Source organism: Crinia signifera, chromosome 2, assembly GCF_055691185.1.
Source record: "Crinia signifera chromosome 2, ASM5569118v1, whole genome shotgun sequence".
Classification (NCBI taxonomy): domain Eukaryota; kingdom Metazoa; phylum Chordata; class Amphibia; order Anura; family Myobatrachidae; genus Crinia; species Crinia signifera.
Window position 1 is genome coordinate 79,326,413 of NC_139218.1, and position 18,202 is coordinate 79,344,614.

The 18,202-nt window shown below is 42.4% G+C and overlaps 1 protein-coding gene across 1 annotated transcript in view; it reads right to left on the reverse strand.

Annotated features, from left to right (window-relative positions):
* Nucleotides 1-18,202, reverse strand: part of PHEX (phosphate regulating endopeptidase X-linked) — a 225,173-nt gene that overhangs the window by 140,436 nt on the left and 66,535 nt on the right. Inside the window, exons 4-6 of the mRNA XM_083172463.1 lie at nucleotides 8,883-8,969; nucleotides 5,025-5,251; nucleotides 2,598-2,666 (exon numbers count right to left, since the gene is read on the reverse strand). Coding sequence (XP_083028589.1) covers nucleotides 2,598-2,666; nucleotides 5,025-5,251; nucleotides 8,883-8,969 — 383 coding nt within the window. The remainder of the gene's footprint in view (nucleotides 1-2,597; nucleotides 2,667-5,024; nucleotides 5,252-8,882; nucleotides 8,970-18,202) is intronic.

Consider the following 18,202-nt stretch of genomic DNA (forward strand, 5'->3'; position numbering starts at 1 on the left):
AGCACTGGGCAGTGTGCGCTGCTGCTGCCCAGCGCTACGCTGATAACGTAGCTTACATAAGGAAAGTAGTCACGCGCTGCGCTGAGAACAGCTCGAGCGGCACACGCACAGTTACAGAGCATCTGGCAGGCTGCCAAGTTTCAGACACAGACTGTGTGCGCGGTGGCACCGTGAAACTACACAAGTACCAAATAGTTTTGCTCCAGACAGGGGTCAGGGAACATTTTTACCTTTTACCCCACAATATATTTAGATACGCCTACGTTACCACCTTAATTTGAAATAAAGGAAATCATATAATTGTAATACACACTGTACCCCCAGAAATAGATGGTATATCCTGCTAGTACGGTACACAGCCTGGCAGACATTGATGATGATTATTACCATGTATAATCCAATCCCTAAGCAATGAATATCCGCTGATTAGCGAGCAAATGTGACTTAGACCCATAGGCCTTTATTCAGATCTGATGGCAGTACAAATTTGTTTGGAAAATGGGCTAAACCATGTGCACTGCAGGTGGGGCAGATGTAACATGTGCAGAGAGAGTTAGATGTGTGTGTGTCTGCACATGTTACATCTGCCCCACCTGCAGTTCACATGGTTTTGCCCATTTTCCAAACAAATTTGTACTGCAATCAGATCTGAATAAGGGCCATAGTGTGTATGGAGCTTTAGATATATTTCTAAAAACGCCATAAAGCCCATACATACTGACTGGGCAATGTATGCTGCCGCCAATATCGGCACAGCAGGGAACGGGGGGCGGGGGGGGGGAGCAGGTGCCATGCTGCATTCTGCTGCATGGTCCTCCTCAATGCTATTTTTTTGCAGGAACTAGCAGAAACTCAGTTCCTGAACCTCTAATTAAATATGACACCATCAGGAACTGGGTTACTGAACCTATTCTGTGCCAAAATTTACTTTCCATAAGATACGTTTTATTTGCGTGCCTTTGTGCAAGTGGTGCTGTATACACGGGCCCTTGGGTCGCACCTCACACCCTGAGCCCATTTCTTGGATATTTACCCCTCTGGAGTCCAGCATCACTGTCACTGTGAATATGGCGCAGTGGCCATTTTCCATGCATTTTAATGTGCATGAGTAGAGGAATAATAACTGGATAAATGGCTACCGCATATGTGCACTAGCTGCTGGCACATATGGCTCTAGTGATCCTAGTGCTCAGACACTAACGCACTAAAAGCTAGATAGGAGGGGACACAGGTGGAGATTATACAAGGCCCTCTCTTAAGGGTATTGGTCATAGGGTTGACAGTAATTAGGTTGACCACTATTGGTCGACAGTCAAAAGGTCGACACATAAAAAGGGTTGACACGCATTAGGACGAGGTGGTCAAAATGTCAACCCAAGCAATAGGTTGAAATGAAAAGGATTGACATGAGTTTTTGATGTTTTTTTTGTGTCTATGTCCACATAAGTCAACATGAGCACCGTATAAGTGTTTCACGACCCCTCATATGACTCGCTTGACTTGCCATCCTCTGGGCACGGTGCTTTGCTACGCTCGGCACACTATTATAATCTCACTCTATGCCCACTTGGATAGTAAATTATGAAAAACCACCTTTTTTTAAGAAGAAAAATGTGAAAAACTCATGCAACCTTTTTAATGTAAACCTTTTGACCATGTCGACCTAATGCATGTCAACCTTTTTCATGTGTCAACCTTTTGACTGTTGACCAATAGTGGTTAACCTATTGACTGTCAACCTATCAACCGCATCCCTCTCTTAATATGCCCCAGAGTGCCAACATCCTTGAAAAGCTTTTGTCACACATAATCAATAATCTGTACTTATGTGTATTATGTAAGTGTGTGTGGATTGGTGGACACATATTACACTCATAATTCAATACTAGAAACCTGCATCTTATCATTACCTCACAGAAAAGGAGGGTCACTGAGCTGGAGAAACTTATTTAAAAAGGTATGTGGGTAAAATTGTTCCTTTCTATTGAAGATCTGTTCAATATTTAAATTAACCTGGCAATGGGTATAATGGGTATAATAAATGACAATGGGGTTTATTCTGGTTCACTCCTTATGGAAAATTCCTTCTCAAATGGCCAAAACCTTGTGCACGGCAGGTGGGGTAGATGTTACTTGTGCAGAGAGAGTTAGATTTGGGTTGGGTTTTACTTAAAAGTGAGATCTTTATTGCAGTGTAAAAATAATGTATTTACCATCTAAGAAGGAATTTGCCAGAAGGAGTGAACCAGAATAACCCCCAATAAGTTTTCTGTTTTTTTTTTTCCATTACATTGCATACAATAAAGTAATGTGGCTTCACTACTATATTATCAGTAATAGCAACACTATACACACTTGCTCATCTGATATAAGTCTGGTTAATATGCTATTTGTTTTTACCGTGGACACGTCTTGAAATTAATTACCGGTAAATACATCTAACTCTAAATGACCTCCATTATGTTCACAGCATTTCAAAGAACTGTTGTAATATTTTGGGATATTTAATTAGTTCAGATGGCATAGACTAGGATGTCTCATATCTTTTCCAGTATGACACAAATTGAACATTACTGGATCGATATAACAATACTTACTCTTTGTGCAGAAGTACTGTTATCAAAGTAGTCCTCATGAGATGGTAATGACAGGGGTGCTTGGTCAAACTGTGAAAAAAAGAGTTATGTTTAGTCTTAAACTTCTCTAATACATTTGGAAATTATTATTATTAATAATAATAATATTGTTTTTTAATGTAATCAGTATTGGACTGGAGAATGAAGAGCCCAAGGGGGGATGCAGTAGTAGGGGACCATGCTTCAAGGTTTGGTTAATCATTAGTGAGTGCATGGTATGCTGTCCTTGATAAATATATACAGTAAATACTGCTAGAGCATGCACGATAATGTATTAGATTAATAACAGCAATATATTGGGTACTTATGTATTATCTGGGCACCCAATTTTTTCATTGCATGCCACTACTTAAGGCATGCGATGCGATGCGATTTTTCATTGTAAAGACCAGATTTTTATTTGTATAGTCACCCATGGGTGATTTCATACCCCCACTATCCAACTACGCATGGAGTTGATTTTATATAGTGTGGCGAGTGCATTACTTTACATGTATTCTGCGTCCGCTCGCCACGCTTCGGGCTCGGTGGCTCGCTGCGCTCGCCACACTATATAAAATCAACTCCATGCGTAGTTGCATAGTGGGGGTATGTGACTAAACAATAAAAAATCAGGTCTTTACAATGAAAAATTGCATCGCATGAATTGTATGCCACTATATCGCATGCGATGCGATGAAAAAATGTTAAATGCCCCCCAGACCCCATTTTTCATTCTATGCCCCCCCCCCCCCCCATTATTAACGCTACGCCACGATCAACGTGAACCCGAAGCCTGGCGAGCGCAGCGAGCCCACGAGGGGCGGCAGTACGTGTCCTCCGACCTTTTCATACCCCCACTATCCACGTCGGCGTGGAGTTGATTTTATATAGTGTGGCGAGTGCAGCGAGCCACCGTGCCTGAAGCACGGCGAGCGGATGCGCATTACTTCACAGGTATTACGCGTCCCCTCGCGGGGCTCGCTGCACTCGCCACACTTTGGGCTCGGTGGCTCGCTGCGCTCGCCACACTATACAAAATCAACTCCACGCCAACGTGGATAGTGTGGGTATGAAAAGGTCGGAGGACGCGTACCGCCGCCCCTCGCGGGCTCGCTGCGCTCACCACACTTCGGGTTGGTGTTCCTCGTGGGGTGGTGTTAACAATGGGGGGGGGGGGGGCATTTGACATAGAAGTTACCCATCAGGGTGGGTATTCAATCAAAAATTGGGTATGGGGGGCCATTTAACATTGGTTCCTATGTAAAATCGGGTCCATCGCATTGGTTGCATCGCATGCCATTATAATGGCATGCGATAGACCCGATTTTACATTTGTCGGGAAACCTAAAAAAAAGGCCCGAAATCGGGTTGATCGGGTCCCATCGCATACCTTAAGTTAAGGTATGCGATGGGACCCGATGGGCGCCGTGCTAGGAAACAAGTACCAAATGAATTATATTACCACCAGCCAAGAGTAGTTACCAACCTGATATCTCTATCACTTTTAAAAAACACTCCAATCAATCCTACTCCACAAGCTCGCTAACTAGGTGTCATCCTTGACTCTGATTTGTCCTTTATTCCTCACATTCAATCTGTCTTTAAATAGTGCATCTAAAAAGCATATCCAAAATTTGACTGTATCTTAAACAAGACACTGCAAAATCCATGCACTCATTTTCTTATGCATTGATTATTGCAATAGTCTGATTACCAGTGTTCCTAAGTAAATACTCCCACCGTTACAATGCATTTTGAATGCAGCTGCAAAGCAAATTTTCCCGGCTAAACGTTCAACGTCTGCTGGTCCGCTCTGTCAGTCCCTCCATTGATCACCTGTATTTTACCGAATTTAATATAAAATACTTCTCTGTTGAAGGCCTCTAACCTGACTACACCAACATACATCACTTCGCAGGGCTTTCTTTGGGCAGCACCCACCCTATGGAATGCCCTTCCACGCATTAAGACTCTCCTCTAGCCTCCAAACTTTCAAGCGTTGCCTGAAAACCCACCTCTTCAGGCAAGCTTATCATATTCCAGAACCCCCACATAACCTCCAGTAGCATTCATATGTTATTGCATCCCATCAGACCTGTCTTTCAATCTGGTGGGACTGTCATGCTATAGATTCCTATCCTTATGTATCCCTCCTATTATCCCTTTAGATTGTAAGTTGCGAGCAGGGCCCTCCTACCTCTATATCAGTTTGTTACTACCCAGTTTGTTTTATTACTGTTGTTTCCTTTAGTAAAGTGCAATAAAATATGCTGCGCTATATAAGGGACTGCACATAAATGAATAATAAATAAAAATACATTTATTACGTATTGTAGTGTGACCCTTCTACAATAAATCATTACATTTTATAAGATATTTTATTTATTTTTTTAATACAATTCTTACCTTTATTATAAAGTTATTGGATATCTTGTCATCTGTCCCCACATAGACACGCAGGAAAACTGAAGCACTGTACACCCCCCGTAGCTCTGCAAGAGTCTGAATGAAATTGAACTTTTTCTCTGACCATTTTCCTTCACTTCCAATGTTAGATTCTAGCACCGGCCAACGAAGGGATGAATGTTTCAATAGTTTTATGAGTGGCTTCACATCGACATCCTCAATCTGAGCTACAACATACACAGAAGTAATGATTGAGTTGTATCAGCAATGTGTATAGACAGCACCCGCAAATTACCTTCACAATTTGCCAAGCATTGTGCACACCGTGCAAATAATATAAGTTGTATAGTAACACATTTAATATATGCTACCTACTGTATACTAAATTGGGGGTAGTTCAGTCCTGGTAGCAAGGCTGTCATTTTAGCAAATGGACAAAGCCATGTGCACCGCAGGTGGAGCAAATGTAACACGTGCAGAGTTAGATTTGGGTGGGGTTTGTTCAAACTTAAATCTAAATTGCAGTGTAAAAATAAAGCAGACAATATTCACTCTGCACAGAAACAAAATAACTCCCCAAAATCGAACTCTCTCTGCACGTGTTACATCTGCCCCCCCCCCCCCCTGCAGTGCAGCATGGTTTTCTCCTCTGCTGTTCCTGGTCTTTGTTCAGTGTGGTACACATGATGATACCTACACATTGACTATTGTTCTCAATTCAAATAGGCTGAATGACTGCTTAAAAGACTGAAAACGTGTGATACTAATTCACGAGGCCATTTATCATGTGTAAATATCATTGTGATCTACTGTAATCCATTGTTATTTTTTTGTAAGGTGTACCGACAAGTCTGTACTGACAATTTCGTAATGAAGACCCTGCATCCTGTTATTTCCAAGGAATGTTCAATGAAACTTCACACTCCCCATGCCCAAATTCATTCTGGGTCTCGTGTGCTAACCATTCGGACATATGTGCGGTGTGACCTGGATGCATGTGCAATACTTGAAACATCACACAGGTGTGTGCATATCAACATTGGGGATACGGTCTCTAGGTCTAGAGCATTTAGGTCGACAAGCATTAGATCAACATGCATTTAGGTCGACAAGCATTAAGGTTGACATGCAGGAAAATTGACATGCAGGAAGGTCGATATGACTGAAGGTCGACATTGGTTAGGTCGACAGGGTCATTAGGTCGACACAAGCATTATGTCGACATTGGGAGGTCAACATGGAGTTTTTCCCATTTTTTTGAGCCGACATGTGCCGACAGGCGGTATTTCATGCCCTACCATCCACTAGGGCGTGGTGGGAGAATAAAAAAATGTGCCAAGCATAGCGAGGCACCATGCCCTCCCAATGGCGAGCGCAGCGAGCCATGCAAGGGGATGCAGTGCTTCGATTATGTGTCCATGTGGACTGTGTGGAAATTCGGGACAAAAAAATGTGAAAAACCCCATGTCGCCTTTTGACTGTTGACCTTCCCCAAGTTGACCTAATGACCCTGTCAACCTAATGACCCAGTCGACCTAACCCATGTCGACATTCCTGCATGTTGACCTTAATGCATGTCGTCCTAAATGCATGTCGACCTAATGGTGTCGACCTAATGGTTGTCGACCGACTTGCTGTCTATCCAATGATCCCAACCCTCAACATTGTGTGTGATTAGCATGCAATTAAAAATCCGGCCCAACAGATTTTAGGTTCATTACTTTTCGGTGAAGTTTCAATGAGCTCTAAGGGTATGAACAAATGTGTCCACATCTATATTGTTGCAGAAAGGAACATACACATTATTTTACCCAAATGGGTTGAATAAATGAAATATCTCACACATAGCCAGATGTACTATGCTTCAAAAAGCGATAAAATGGAGAGTGATAAATTTCCTGCCAATCAGCTTCTAACTGTAATTTTCCAAACCCAGGCTGTAACTTGGTAGTTAGTAGCTGATTGGCTGGTTGTTTATCACTCTTTGGGCCAGATGTATCAAGCTTCAAAAACTGATAAAGTGGAGAGTGATCAACAAATAGCTGAAAAATGATGGTCAGGAGCTGATTGGATGGTTGTTTATCACTCTCCATTTTATCACTTTTTGGAGATTGGTACATTTGGCTCACACTGGGCCTCATCTGCAAAGAGCAAAATGGTAAAAACATAACACAAAGGGTGAAAAGTAATAGGATGAGAGAATCAGAAAGTGAGAGATTTGGTAAGAAATTTCTGTTTTTTTTTAAAGCGGCAATCATTTATACTGCAAAATTAAACTGGATTTGCAGTGTAAATAATTTCCGCTTTAAAAAAAAAAAGATATTTCTTACCAAATCTCTCACTTTCTGGATCTCTCATCCTATTAAATTTCACCCATAACATTCTTTAATGATGCAGTGAAGATCACATTTTGCAAGTGTGTCTAGATTTCTACCAAGGCACATGCACCTGGAGTCTCTGCAACACCAGAGATGAGGGGGCCCAATCGGAAACCTGCACATGGGCCCTCTCCCCTCTAATGGTGCCCATACAATTATGTGATCACATGCAAAGGGACATCGCATCTGATAGCATCAAGTGGTGCCCAGTGCAGCACACAATGTTGCATGCCATCTGCTGGAAGAGGGGTGGCGTGGCCGCTGTGTAGCGGGGACCAGAGCAGTGGAGCAGTGGAGCTCTCTCAGCCAGTCAGAGGCCTCACATTCAGGTGGCCGCTGATTGGCTGAGAGAGCTCTCTCTTTCAGTGGCCTCAGCCAATCAGAGGGCCGTCCAGTGTTTCATAGTCATCTGCTGCTGCTGCTGCCGAGTTCCGCCACCTGAAAGCTCCACCGCTCTGGTCCCCGCTACACAGCCGCCATGCCACCCCTGCCACTGCTGAGTCCCGCTGGTCCCCAGCGCTCCGGTCTCCAGCTCCACAACCGCCAGCACTCAGGTGCCAGCTCTCCTCCAGTGCTCCGGTACCACTCCTCCTCCGCCAGCTCTGTTCCCCACCCCGGCCCCACTCCCCGAACCCACCGCTGATTGCATTCGAGCAATCGCATGTGGTTAAAATAAACCACATGCAATTGCTCCGGCAATTCGATAAATATTATGTGCAGCACATTATCGTTGAATGTCAGCTTAAAAATGCATGCAATCATTCAATTTATCGGCCAGATGTGGCCAAAATCAAATGAATGCATGCAATATCTCACATGTGTATGGGCAGCATTAAAGTGCCTCTGGTAGGAAATATGGAAGATGCATCAGCTCTCACTAGAGCAAGGAGCAGCAAGTGCTGAGTAAACAGATGGTACTGTAATTTGCCCTACACACCCAGTGCATTTCATAAATCAGTTCCACAGTATTCATGTTCTAGCAATAGCCTATTCTAAACAGTACATAGTTCATAGTTGCCTACCCTCCTGCATTCTGCAGGAGACTCCCTGAAATAACAGCAATCTCCCTCTCTCCCTCATTAGTCTAGCAATCTCCCTCATGTCATCTAGCCCACTTTACATTGTTAATTTTTTTGGGGAAAAGGAATGAGAAATAGATACATTTACATTGAATCATCAGCACCATTTCACAGCACTTTACCAAGTATAGTAGCTCTTACTAATTGCTTTGGGGCTCATCTACATATGGATATAAGTCATTATAAAATTACACACCCACGCTTCTAGGTGCCACGTTCACAATCTATTTTCACAATCTCTCCATATATCGTATATGACACGCCCCCTCAATGGGGCACTTTGCAAAATTCTACTACCAACTATAATCTCCCTGAAACTAGTTTTCAAACGTAGGCAAGTATGACAGTTAGGAAACATAATGGATTTTTGTAGCATGGGAAATTCTGATGACATCACTTACTTTCATTCATACAGGAGAGGTAAAATATTTTGGCCTTTTGCGCAGACTCTGAATCCCGTCTCTTGCTTAATGGCTTCTCCAAAAGTGCTAGAAAATAAACAATGACAGTCTGAGTTATGTGCTGCGCTCAATTACAGTATCACAGAGTAGGCCTCTATGAGCAGTGTTATGTCAATACCACAAGACATAACAAATGCAATACACAATCAATATGTCCCCTGTTGTGGTTGTGATAGGAATTTCCAAAATTGGGTCACTTCTAATGCTTTGTCCTGCACAAAACAGGATTCGTATACAGTATATGTTTATGGTACAGTATGTTGGTATGTTTATGGGATATCAGTCCAATACTAATTTAGGAGCAGATGTATAGAACCCTGGAGAGAGATAAACCACCAACCAATCAGCCCATGTCATTTTTCAAGCAAGGCCGATAACATTGTAGTTAGGAGTTAATTAACTAGGGCCATACACACTATGCCCAGTGTGTATGGACAGCGATGATCACTATCATCGCTGGGGGAAAGCCGCTCAGTGCATACACACTGAGTGGCTTTCCTTCTGCCCGGCGCCAGGGGGGCAGGACGGCTTTGCATAGCGTCTCGCTCAAAGCTGTTCTTCTGCTGGTAATACCAGCAGATGAGCGGCTTTCCTGGCGATGTTGCAGGAGCGCGCAACACTGCTCATCGCTGGGGCATACACACTGGGCAGCTGAAAGCCGCTCAAAGTTGCTGTTTTGAGCGTCTTTCAGCTCAAAGTCCCCCTATGTGTACATAGACCCCAAAACACAGCATATATGATCTCCAAGCCTGACCCAATATGCACAGGACCGTGCATCGGATCAGACTTCAAACCATGTTATTTGGGTCGTTTTCACCAGATTTCTCTGCCCGATCCGCCGTAATCAGGGCCCAATCCCATAGTGTATGGGGGCCTTAAGAAAGTTGATAAAGTTGATATACAGTGTAATGTAGAGTATGTTGGCTATCTGTATTTGCTTTAGGGGTGTTTGTGGTGTCTTTTTTGTTAATGATTACACTATTTGTACCGCTCATTTTAATTATTTATTCATTTTATTCTCTGCTATGTTTATATTTCACAGAACGGTACTTATGTATTATCTGGGCGCCCGATTTTTTTCACTGCATGCCACTACTTAAGGAATGCGATGCGATTTTTCATTGTAAAGACCCGATTTTTAATTGTATAGTCAACCATGGGTGATTTCATACCCCCACTATCCAACTACGCATGGAGCTGATTTTATATAGTGGCAGATCTACTATGCGATTATATATTCATAAAGGTCTTATTTTTAAATGTATAATTGAGCAGTCAGGTTGTGACAGTGAAAAGTTCTGTGGGTACTTATGTAATATCTGGGCGCCCGTTTTTTTCATCGCATCGCTTGCAATATAGTGGCATACAATTCATGAGATGCGATTTTTCATTTTAAAGACCCGATTTTTAATTGTATAGTCACCCATGGGTGATTTCATACCCCCACTATCCAACTACGCATGGAGTTGAATCTATATAGTGTGGCGAGTGCAGCGAGCCACCGAGTCCGAAGCGTGGTGAGCTCAGCGAGCCCCACGAGGGGACGCGGATTACTTTACATGTATTCTGCGTCCCCTCGCGGGGCTCGCTGCGCTCACCACACTTCAGGCTCGGTGGCTCGCTGCACTTGCCACACTATATAGAATCAACTCCATGCGTAGTTGGATAGTGGTGGTATGAAATCACCCATGGGTGACTATACAATTAAAAATCAGGTCTTTACAATGAAAAATCGCATCTCATGAATTGTATGCCACTATATTGCAAGCGATGCGATGAAAAAAACGGGCACCCAGATATTACATAAGTACCCACAGAACTTTTCACTGTCACAACCTGACTGCTCAATTATACATTTACAAATAAAACCTTTATGAATATATAACCGAATAGTAGATCTGTAAATATTACTAAATTAAGTGACCTGTTGTGTAGCATTAAAACTACTATAAACTATCAAAGCAAAAAGGAAACCTGTTTTATTGCAGAATATTCAATAAATGCAATGAATTTATTTAATATTAATCAACAAATCATTGTTATCTGTGGTATGGGCGAGCACTGTGGTTGCTAAGGTGCTTGCTGTGAATGCTTTCATGCAGGAATTGTCTATAAATCAGCATCAGTTTGCTTTGATTCCCAGGGCCTGATTAACCAATGGACTTATTAGGCAGCAGTCTGGAGTGCTGAGTCCTGGGAAAGGGGGGAACAGCACCGGCACAATAGATTACATGTTGCTGGCTCCGCTGCCGAGGGTGTGATTGATGCCACTGCCACCATTGCCTGCACTGCTAGGGTGGTAAGTGGCAATATGAACGGAGCTGAGTTCTGAGCCTGCCACAGATTTTTAGCTGAATATGAGTGAAAAAATTGGTTGTGAGGAATTAGGACGGCCGCTTCTGTATAAGCCTAGGGCGGCTGGAACCCTTAATCCGGCCCTGTTGATTCACACATAAATCCTGAATGCACTGTCCTTGCCTTTACTAAATTCGCTTTTTGCACTGTTTATCTTAGCTTTTTTTATTATCTCTATTTTGAGATTATTCCTATTAACAGCACTACTGTATAAGAGCCATGGCACCTAGACCTTATGCCATACCAATCCACTCTGTATGCTCTCAGCCCCCTTCAGTTCCAGACCGTTCCACCACACCCATAACCATGCCAACCTGATCCACAAGTCACCTGCCCCTTCCCTCCCTTTCTCCTGTGCTCTCTGGAATGCCAAATCAATCTGTAACAAGCTACCCACTATCACGATTCGTATCACAAAATAGACTTTCTTACCCCTTAAGTATCTGGTCAAGCTGCCACTAAGCTCCAAGTCTGGATATCACCTGTGACCCTTGAACCAATCCCTGAATACCTGTCTATGGTTGATTGCTCCAGCCAATCACTACACTGACACCTATAAGAATGCTAGGTAAGAATTGCCTAATCACCAGTGCTATTTATTGTCTCACTGTATGGTTGTGTTCTCCTAGAAGCTTCCAGGTTTCCAGCTCCTGTGATTCTGCTTCTGCTAAAGTCCTGCTTATTCCAAGTTGCAGTGTGCCTGTCTCCATTGTTCTGCCATTGATATATGCTCCATCTGCGTTTCACCATCGATACCTGCTCCATCATTGTTCCACCATCGATATTTGCGCCATCAGTGATCCGCCATCGATACCTGCTCCATCCATTTTCCCCCATCAATACCTGCTTCATTGGTGTTCCGCCATTGATAGCTGCTCCATCATGTTCCATCATTGATCTCCAGCTCCATTGGTGTTCCTCTACACTCACCTCCAACGGTGTATCGCCATCTATCTTCACCTCCGTCGGTGTTCTGTCATCGATCTCCAGCTCCATCGGTGTTCCACCATCGACTCTAGCTCCACCTGTGTCTTGCCATTAATCTCCAGCTTCATCTGTGTTCTGCCATCGATATCTCCAAGCCATCGGTGTTCCACCATTGGTAGCTCCACATCATCAGTATCTTCCCAGTATACAACAGTCAGTAACACATTGACTGCCACCTTCTGAGTGCACTGCTTATTATTGAGACTTCATCAGTATATTTATATTGCTCTTATATTGCATCCCTGACAATATCATCTGTTGGGACTTCATCAGTGTTCCTACACTTACATTTTTTCAGTTACTGTAATGTTTTAATCTGTGTATTCTGTATTCTTTTAATGTGTACCATATGTTTTGCACTGCAAACCACTTATGGCGCCTTATAAATAAAATGTAATAATAATATATATCTGTATTTTTGAGATATTAATACTGTATGTAGGACTATTTAGTCGCCTAAACTGAACATGTAGAGGAAGTTACAACCTTTAACATGTTTATGTTAGGGTCATTTTATACTACCCTTTGAAATATTTTATATTATGCAGGTTATTCAGACAAAAGGGGGAATGTTCTAACATCTGCACCTCAGCTTCGCAACCATCGCATTCATAATTATCGCATATGCACTAACATATGCGATAATATGGCAAAGGACAGCTCTTGCGTTAAGAGCTGTCCTTTGCTGTGAGTCAGCTGGTCCCATCAGGACCCGGCGGCTCCCCCCACCCTCCCTTACCCGGCTGCTGGCTGCTGCTGCGGGTGGGCTGGCTCTCCTCCTCCCTGCACCCGGAAGAGGATCAGTGCAGGGAGGAGGTCAAAGGTCCAATAACAGGGTTTTTACCGCATTTTTAGCTTAGAGAATCTCCCCCCTGATCGCATTCGACTGCGCATGGGTACAGCTCACAGTATGAGCCAACCTGCAATAAAATCCAGCATCTTTTTTTTAATTGAGGATGTCAACCGGTAGTTTTCTGGGGTGTCAGGAAAAACACAGGTGTGCCCAAAACATTTTTTGGACGGGTATGTGACGTCAGTCTGTTTGTAGTGCATAGGCTGAGTATGTCCTGGGTTCCGCACAGACACACTGGATAAATCATGGTGAGTGAGTTGTGAATGGATTTGCAGCTTATTGCAGGCTTGCATAGAGCTGAATATCACTCACAAGGGCTGGACAGCGATTACCTGATCACAGGGCTCTGCAAATTAGCAGCCCAGCGATCAGGTCTGAATAATCCCCAATGTTGTCAATTGTTTCATGTATTTGCAGTTTCATAAATATTTCCAAACACATGTGAAATAGCCCAAAGCGTTCCAATAACGGACACTTGCCAGTTCTATCTGTGTTATACATTTTCATGCCAAAAAAGTTTTCTTCAATAAGATAAACACCAGAAAATATGTGTAACAGTATATTTTGTGTGAAAAGTTTCAGCTTATGTGTTAACAGATAAATCTGTCCCTTATGACTTAAATAAACATTGTACTTAATGTTCTTGGATGGGTATGGTAACAAAGGTTCATTTCAATGGTTAAAGTTACAAGTTTTACTCCAATGTTTATTATATATATATATATATATATATATATATATATATATATATATATTTTATTATGCTGTCTGCCTGAGGAAGGGGAGCAATTCCCCGAAACTGTTGCACAAATACATTTTGCATCTTTATTAAGACCCGGAGTGCCACGCTGGTGATTATTCTCCTAGGAGCTACATTCACCTCCAGTATATATATATATATATATATATATATACATATATATATATATATATATATATATATACAGCGCGTATGGCAGCACTCCAATAATCAGATACAGACACAGGTCAAATTGCGTTACGTTTCGAGGTTTATTACCTCTTCATCTGATGAAGAGGTAATAAACCTCGAAACGTAACGCAATTTGACCTGTGTCTGTATCTGATTATTGGAGTGCTGCCATACGCGCTGTGTATTGTGAGTTCCTGGGTTACAAGGATCCCTGGCAGGCACCCTTCCAACAGGATTCTGTTTTCTGCCGGCTGTGCTGCTCCAAGGAGACATTATATACCTCGTTCTCAATTATTAAGCCCAACAGTAAAAAAGTAAAAAAGAAAACTGAAGTGTTACCATGGAAACAGGAATTTATGACATCGAGTCCTGTGGTACAGAGGGCCACAAAAGCACTTTGGCCTATAGTCAAATTGGACCCATCACTTCCATGTTTTAAATCTGTACAACCAATGGCTTGCTACACTAGGGGTCGGAATTTGAAGGATCATGTCATGCACACAGACATCACAGGCTTTGATAGCACAGAAAAAGGGTCATCGACATTTCTACAAAAACCACCTGGATGCTATCGGTGCCTGAAGTGCACTACATGTAAAAGTTTGGTAATTTGCAGATCCTTCAAACACCCTGTCAATCAGATGGACATACCTATTAAACATGTGTTAACATGTCTTACGACACATGTTGTGTATATGCTATTTTGCCCGTGTCGACTTCACTATGTCGGCAAAACAGTTCGCACCATCAGAGACAGAATGGCACTACATCGATCTGCAATAAACACTGCCTTAAGAACAAAAAAAGCAGACCAACCGGTAGCCCGCCATTTTCTGGAAGCAAACCATCAGATCACAGATTTAAAGTTTATACTAATTGATCATGTACCGGTGATGAAACGTGGCGGCGATAGAGACGGAGCACTCTTGAAATTAGAATCAAAATGGATCTATAAACTACAGACAACCAAGCCCAATGGATTAAATGAAAGATTCAGCTGGAACGTGTTCTTTTAGATAAATCATCGGTCTGGACATACCATCGCTCTGGATTTATCCTGTATCTTCCCCCTTCCCTTTTTTATTTTCCTTTTTTATTTTTATTTTTTATTTTCATTTTTATTTTCATTTTTATTTTTTACATTTTTCCTTTATTTTATTTTTCATAGCATATTTATATTTTTCCATAATGGTCCTTATTTATCAGTATTATCATTATTATGTATATTTTTATTTATACTTTATTTTTCAGTATGGTGGTACCATATCATCATTTCATTGATTAGTGCACTTAGATTGATTGCATGCATGTTTTATAAGAAAGCAAGTAATCACTTTGTTCATAACATGGTGCGTTATCAAGGCATACCAGAAGCTTCAGCCTTGTTATGTTTATTATGTAGCAACTTTTTTCGTTACAAGTATTTCACGTATAATAACATGAAGCTGGTTTCTGTTTCTGTCCCCCTGCAGGCTCGACATCACAGCGGCCGGGGACGGCATTCAACACAGCTGCGTTGCTTAGCAGCAGGAGTGGATTGACGTCAGCAGCATGCGCCCTGGTCCGTCTTTGACGCTGGGACGCGCGCGGCACCCGGCTGCTGGGATGTCTCGCATGGCGGGGAGAGTAGCTATTTAAATGGCTCATGCTCAGCAGAGCATTGTATGTATATGGACAGGCTGCATGTCATCTTGACAACGATGCTGCGGGCATCGAAACGTTGATGGTTTTTATGTAACCTGTTACTTCGTTTTGATATGCTGTATATGCTTCACTAAAATTCATTGAAAAGACCCCTGGAGTGACACTACTTTATTCTACTGTTATTCTACACCATTGGAGGCACCCGGGGCACCAGCAACATATCAGTAAGGAGTGCCGAATCTTCCCTGTATCTATTCTACAGGACACCAGTGTCCGCCCGGATTAAGGCACCCACATTCTTTATCCATTTTTTGTTGTACCTGCCTGCATATAGCCTGCCTGGGACTTTATGGAACCAAATATGTCTGCAGGATGCCGCACCATGCCCTCCACTAAGGGGGTTCTTCATAGCTACAATGAGGATCAAGCAGCAAACATTCTATTTGCAGAGTCTGAAGATGACTGTATGGGGGAAACCTCACTAGAGGACATTTCACACCAATTATTTCAATTAAGGAAAAGGGAAGTGGATTACCAGCTCCACGGGGCCTCCCTTTCTAAATATTACCGTCAACAACTTATCCCAAGGGGATTTCGAGTAAGGAACATGCCTACCATAGGCAGATTTAATCCAGATTTTTGCACAAAATGGGTAGGAATACTGAATAAATGTAGCAATGATTTAATGCTCCTAGTCATTGAAGAATCGGCAAGAGAGCTAGCAATTGTCAAAGAAAAAATCAAAAACACAGAAGCTACTTTCAATGTCCCCCAAATTGCAATTGACAACCCAGATTGGCAATCTGAGCTAGTCCTGAAAGTCGACAAATATAAAAAGGAGTTAATGAAATTTAAAAACAATAAATTCAGTATCGTGACGAAGGATTATGAGGACAACAGAGTCTATAGATGGCTCATGGGCGGTGAACCCCAACAATATAATAGGGGAGGAGCCTACAATTATCGCCGTCGCAGAGAAAATAAAACTCGAGATGCACCAACATCTAACTCAGATAGTGATTTTCGCATCCAAGACTCTGATGATCCATCTCAAAGACCAGATGTCCCTTTAGATCAGCCTCAAATCCAAAAACGCGTAAGAGGGCGACCACCCGGAGGAGCCGCCAAAACGCGCGGATCACGAGAGCTCAGAGCCCTGGCATTGAATTAATATACAATCTGTCTAATCATGTCCTTACTAAAGCTGAAACATCAGTTCTTAATAGAGGCCTCTCATTCATACCTACAAATCCCTACCGTGACATACAGTGGCAAATTGACAAGCATAGATTTGAGAGAAATCTACGCCTCAAGGAATTCTTTCAAAATCAAGAACAGGTCCAGGAGGAAGTTACACCGGTGAAGCAATTTATTCGAAGTAGAACAACTTCAGTGTTTGATCCTGTGTCGGTTAATAAATCTCTCCCTACATTCTCCAATTTGGTGGACACAGCGGTGACAAAATATAATGCGGCAGCACCGCAGATTCATCATAATCTGTCCAAAATTGAGAAGGAAGCCCTCAAGCAACTTTCAGGGTACCGCCATATTCTGATCCGCCCGGCGGACAAAGGCGGCGCCATTGTTATTCAAAACCTATCGGATTACAAAGCGGAGATCGAATCACAATTGGGTGATCAAAACACATATAAGAAGCTCAGTATGGATCCAACACTACAGTATAAAAAAGAACTGGACCGATTACTGCAGCAAGCAGTACAAAATAACATCATGGAGGCCTCATTGGCCAAAGCATTATTACAAAAATATCCAGTGGTCCCTATAATATACACAGTGCCTAAGATCCACAAGAACACTGAGAAGCCACCAGGGCGCCCCATTATCTCCGCCATAAACTCACTCTATCATCCAGTATCCAAGTTGCTTGACAAGATTCTCCAACCTCACATTCAGAAACAACAGTCATACATCAAGGACACAACTGCTTTTTTGCTCCGCCTACAAGATTTTGACACCGTCCCTGCCGACACAGTGCTAGTCACTATGGATGTCAACAGTTTATATACTTCAATACCCCAGAGAGCTGGCACGGCAGCTGTGGCATCTTTTTTGAGAGGTAACAACATAACCGATATAGACCAAGCACTGTTCATTGATCTCTTGACTCTCACTCTTGAGAGAAATTATTTCATGTATAATGGCGAGTATTTTGAACAAACCAACGGCTGTGCCATGGGTAGCCCGGTGGCACCAAGCCTGGCCAATATTTACATGTTCCAGGAAGAAAATGAGAAATTTTTGAATAATGCTACATTTAATTGTCATCTATTAATGTATGTACGCTTCATCGATGATATATTTCTCTTATGGACCGGCCCTGTATCATATCTGGAAAAACACATTTCCAGCATCAATAGTAGCTCATCTCCTATTAAATACACCATGGAGGTCCAAACTACAGCTATTCATTTTTTGGACGTCATGATCAAAATTGTTGATGGTCGAATAGCAACGGAAGTATATACTAAA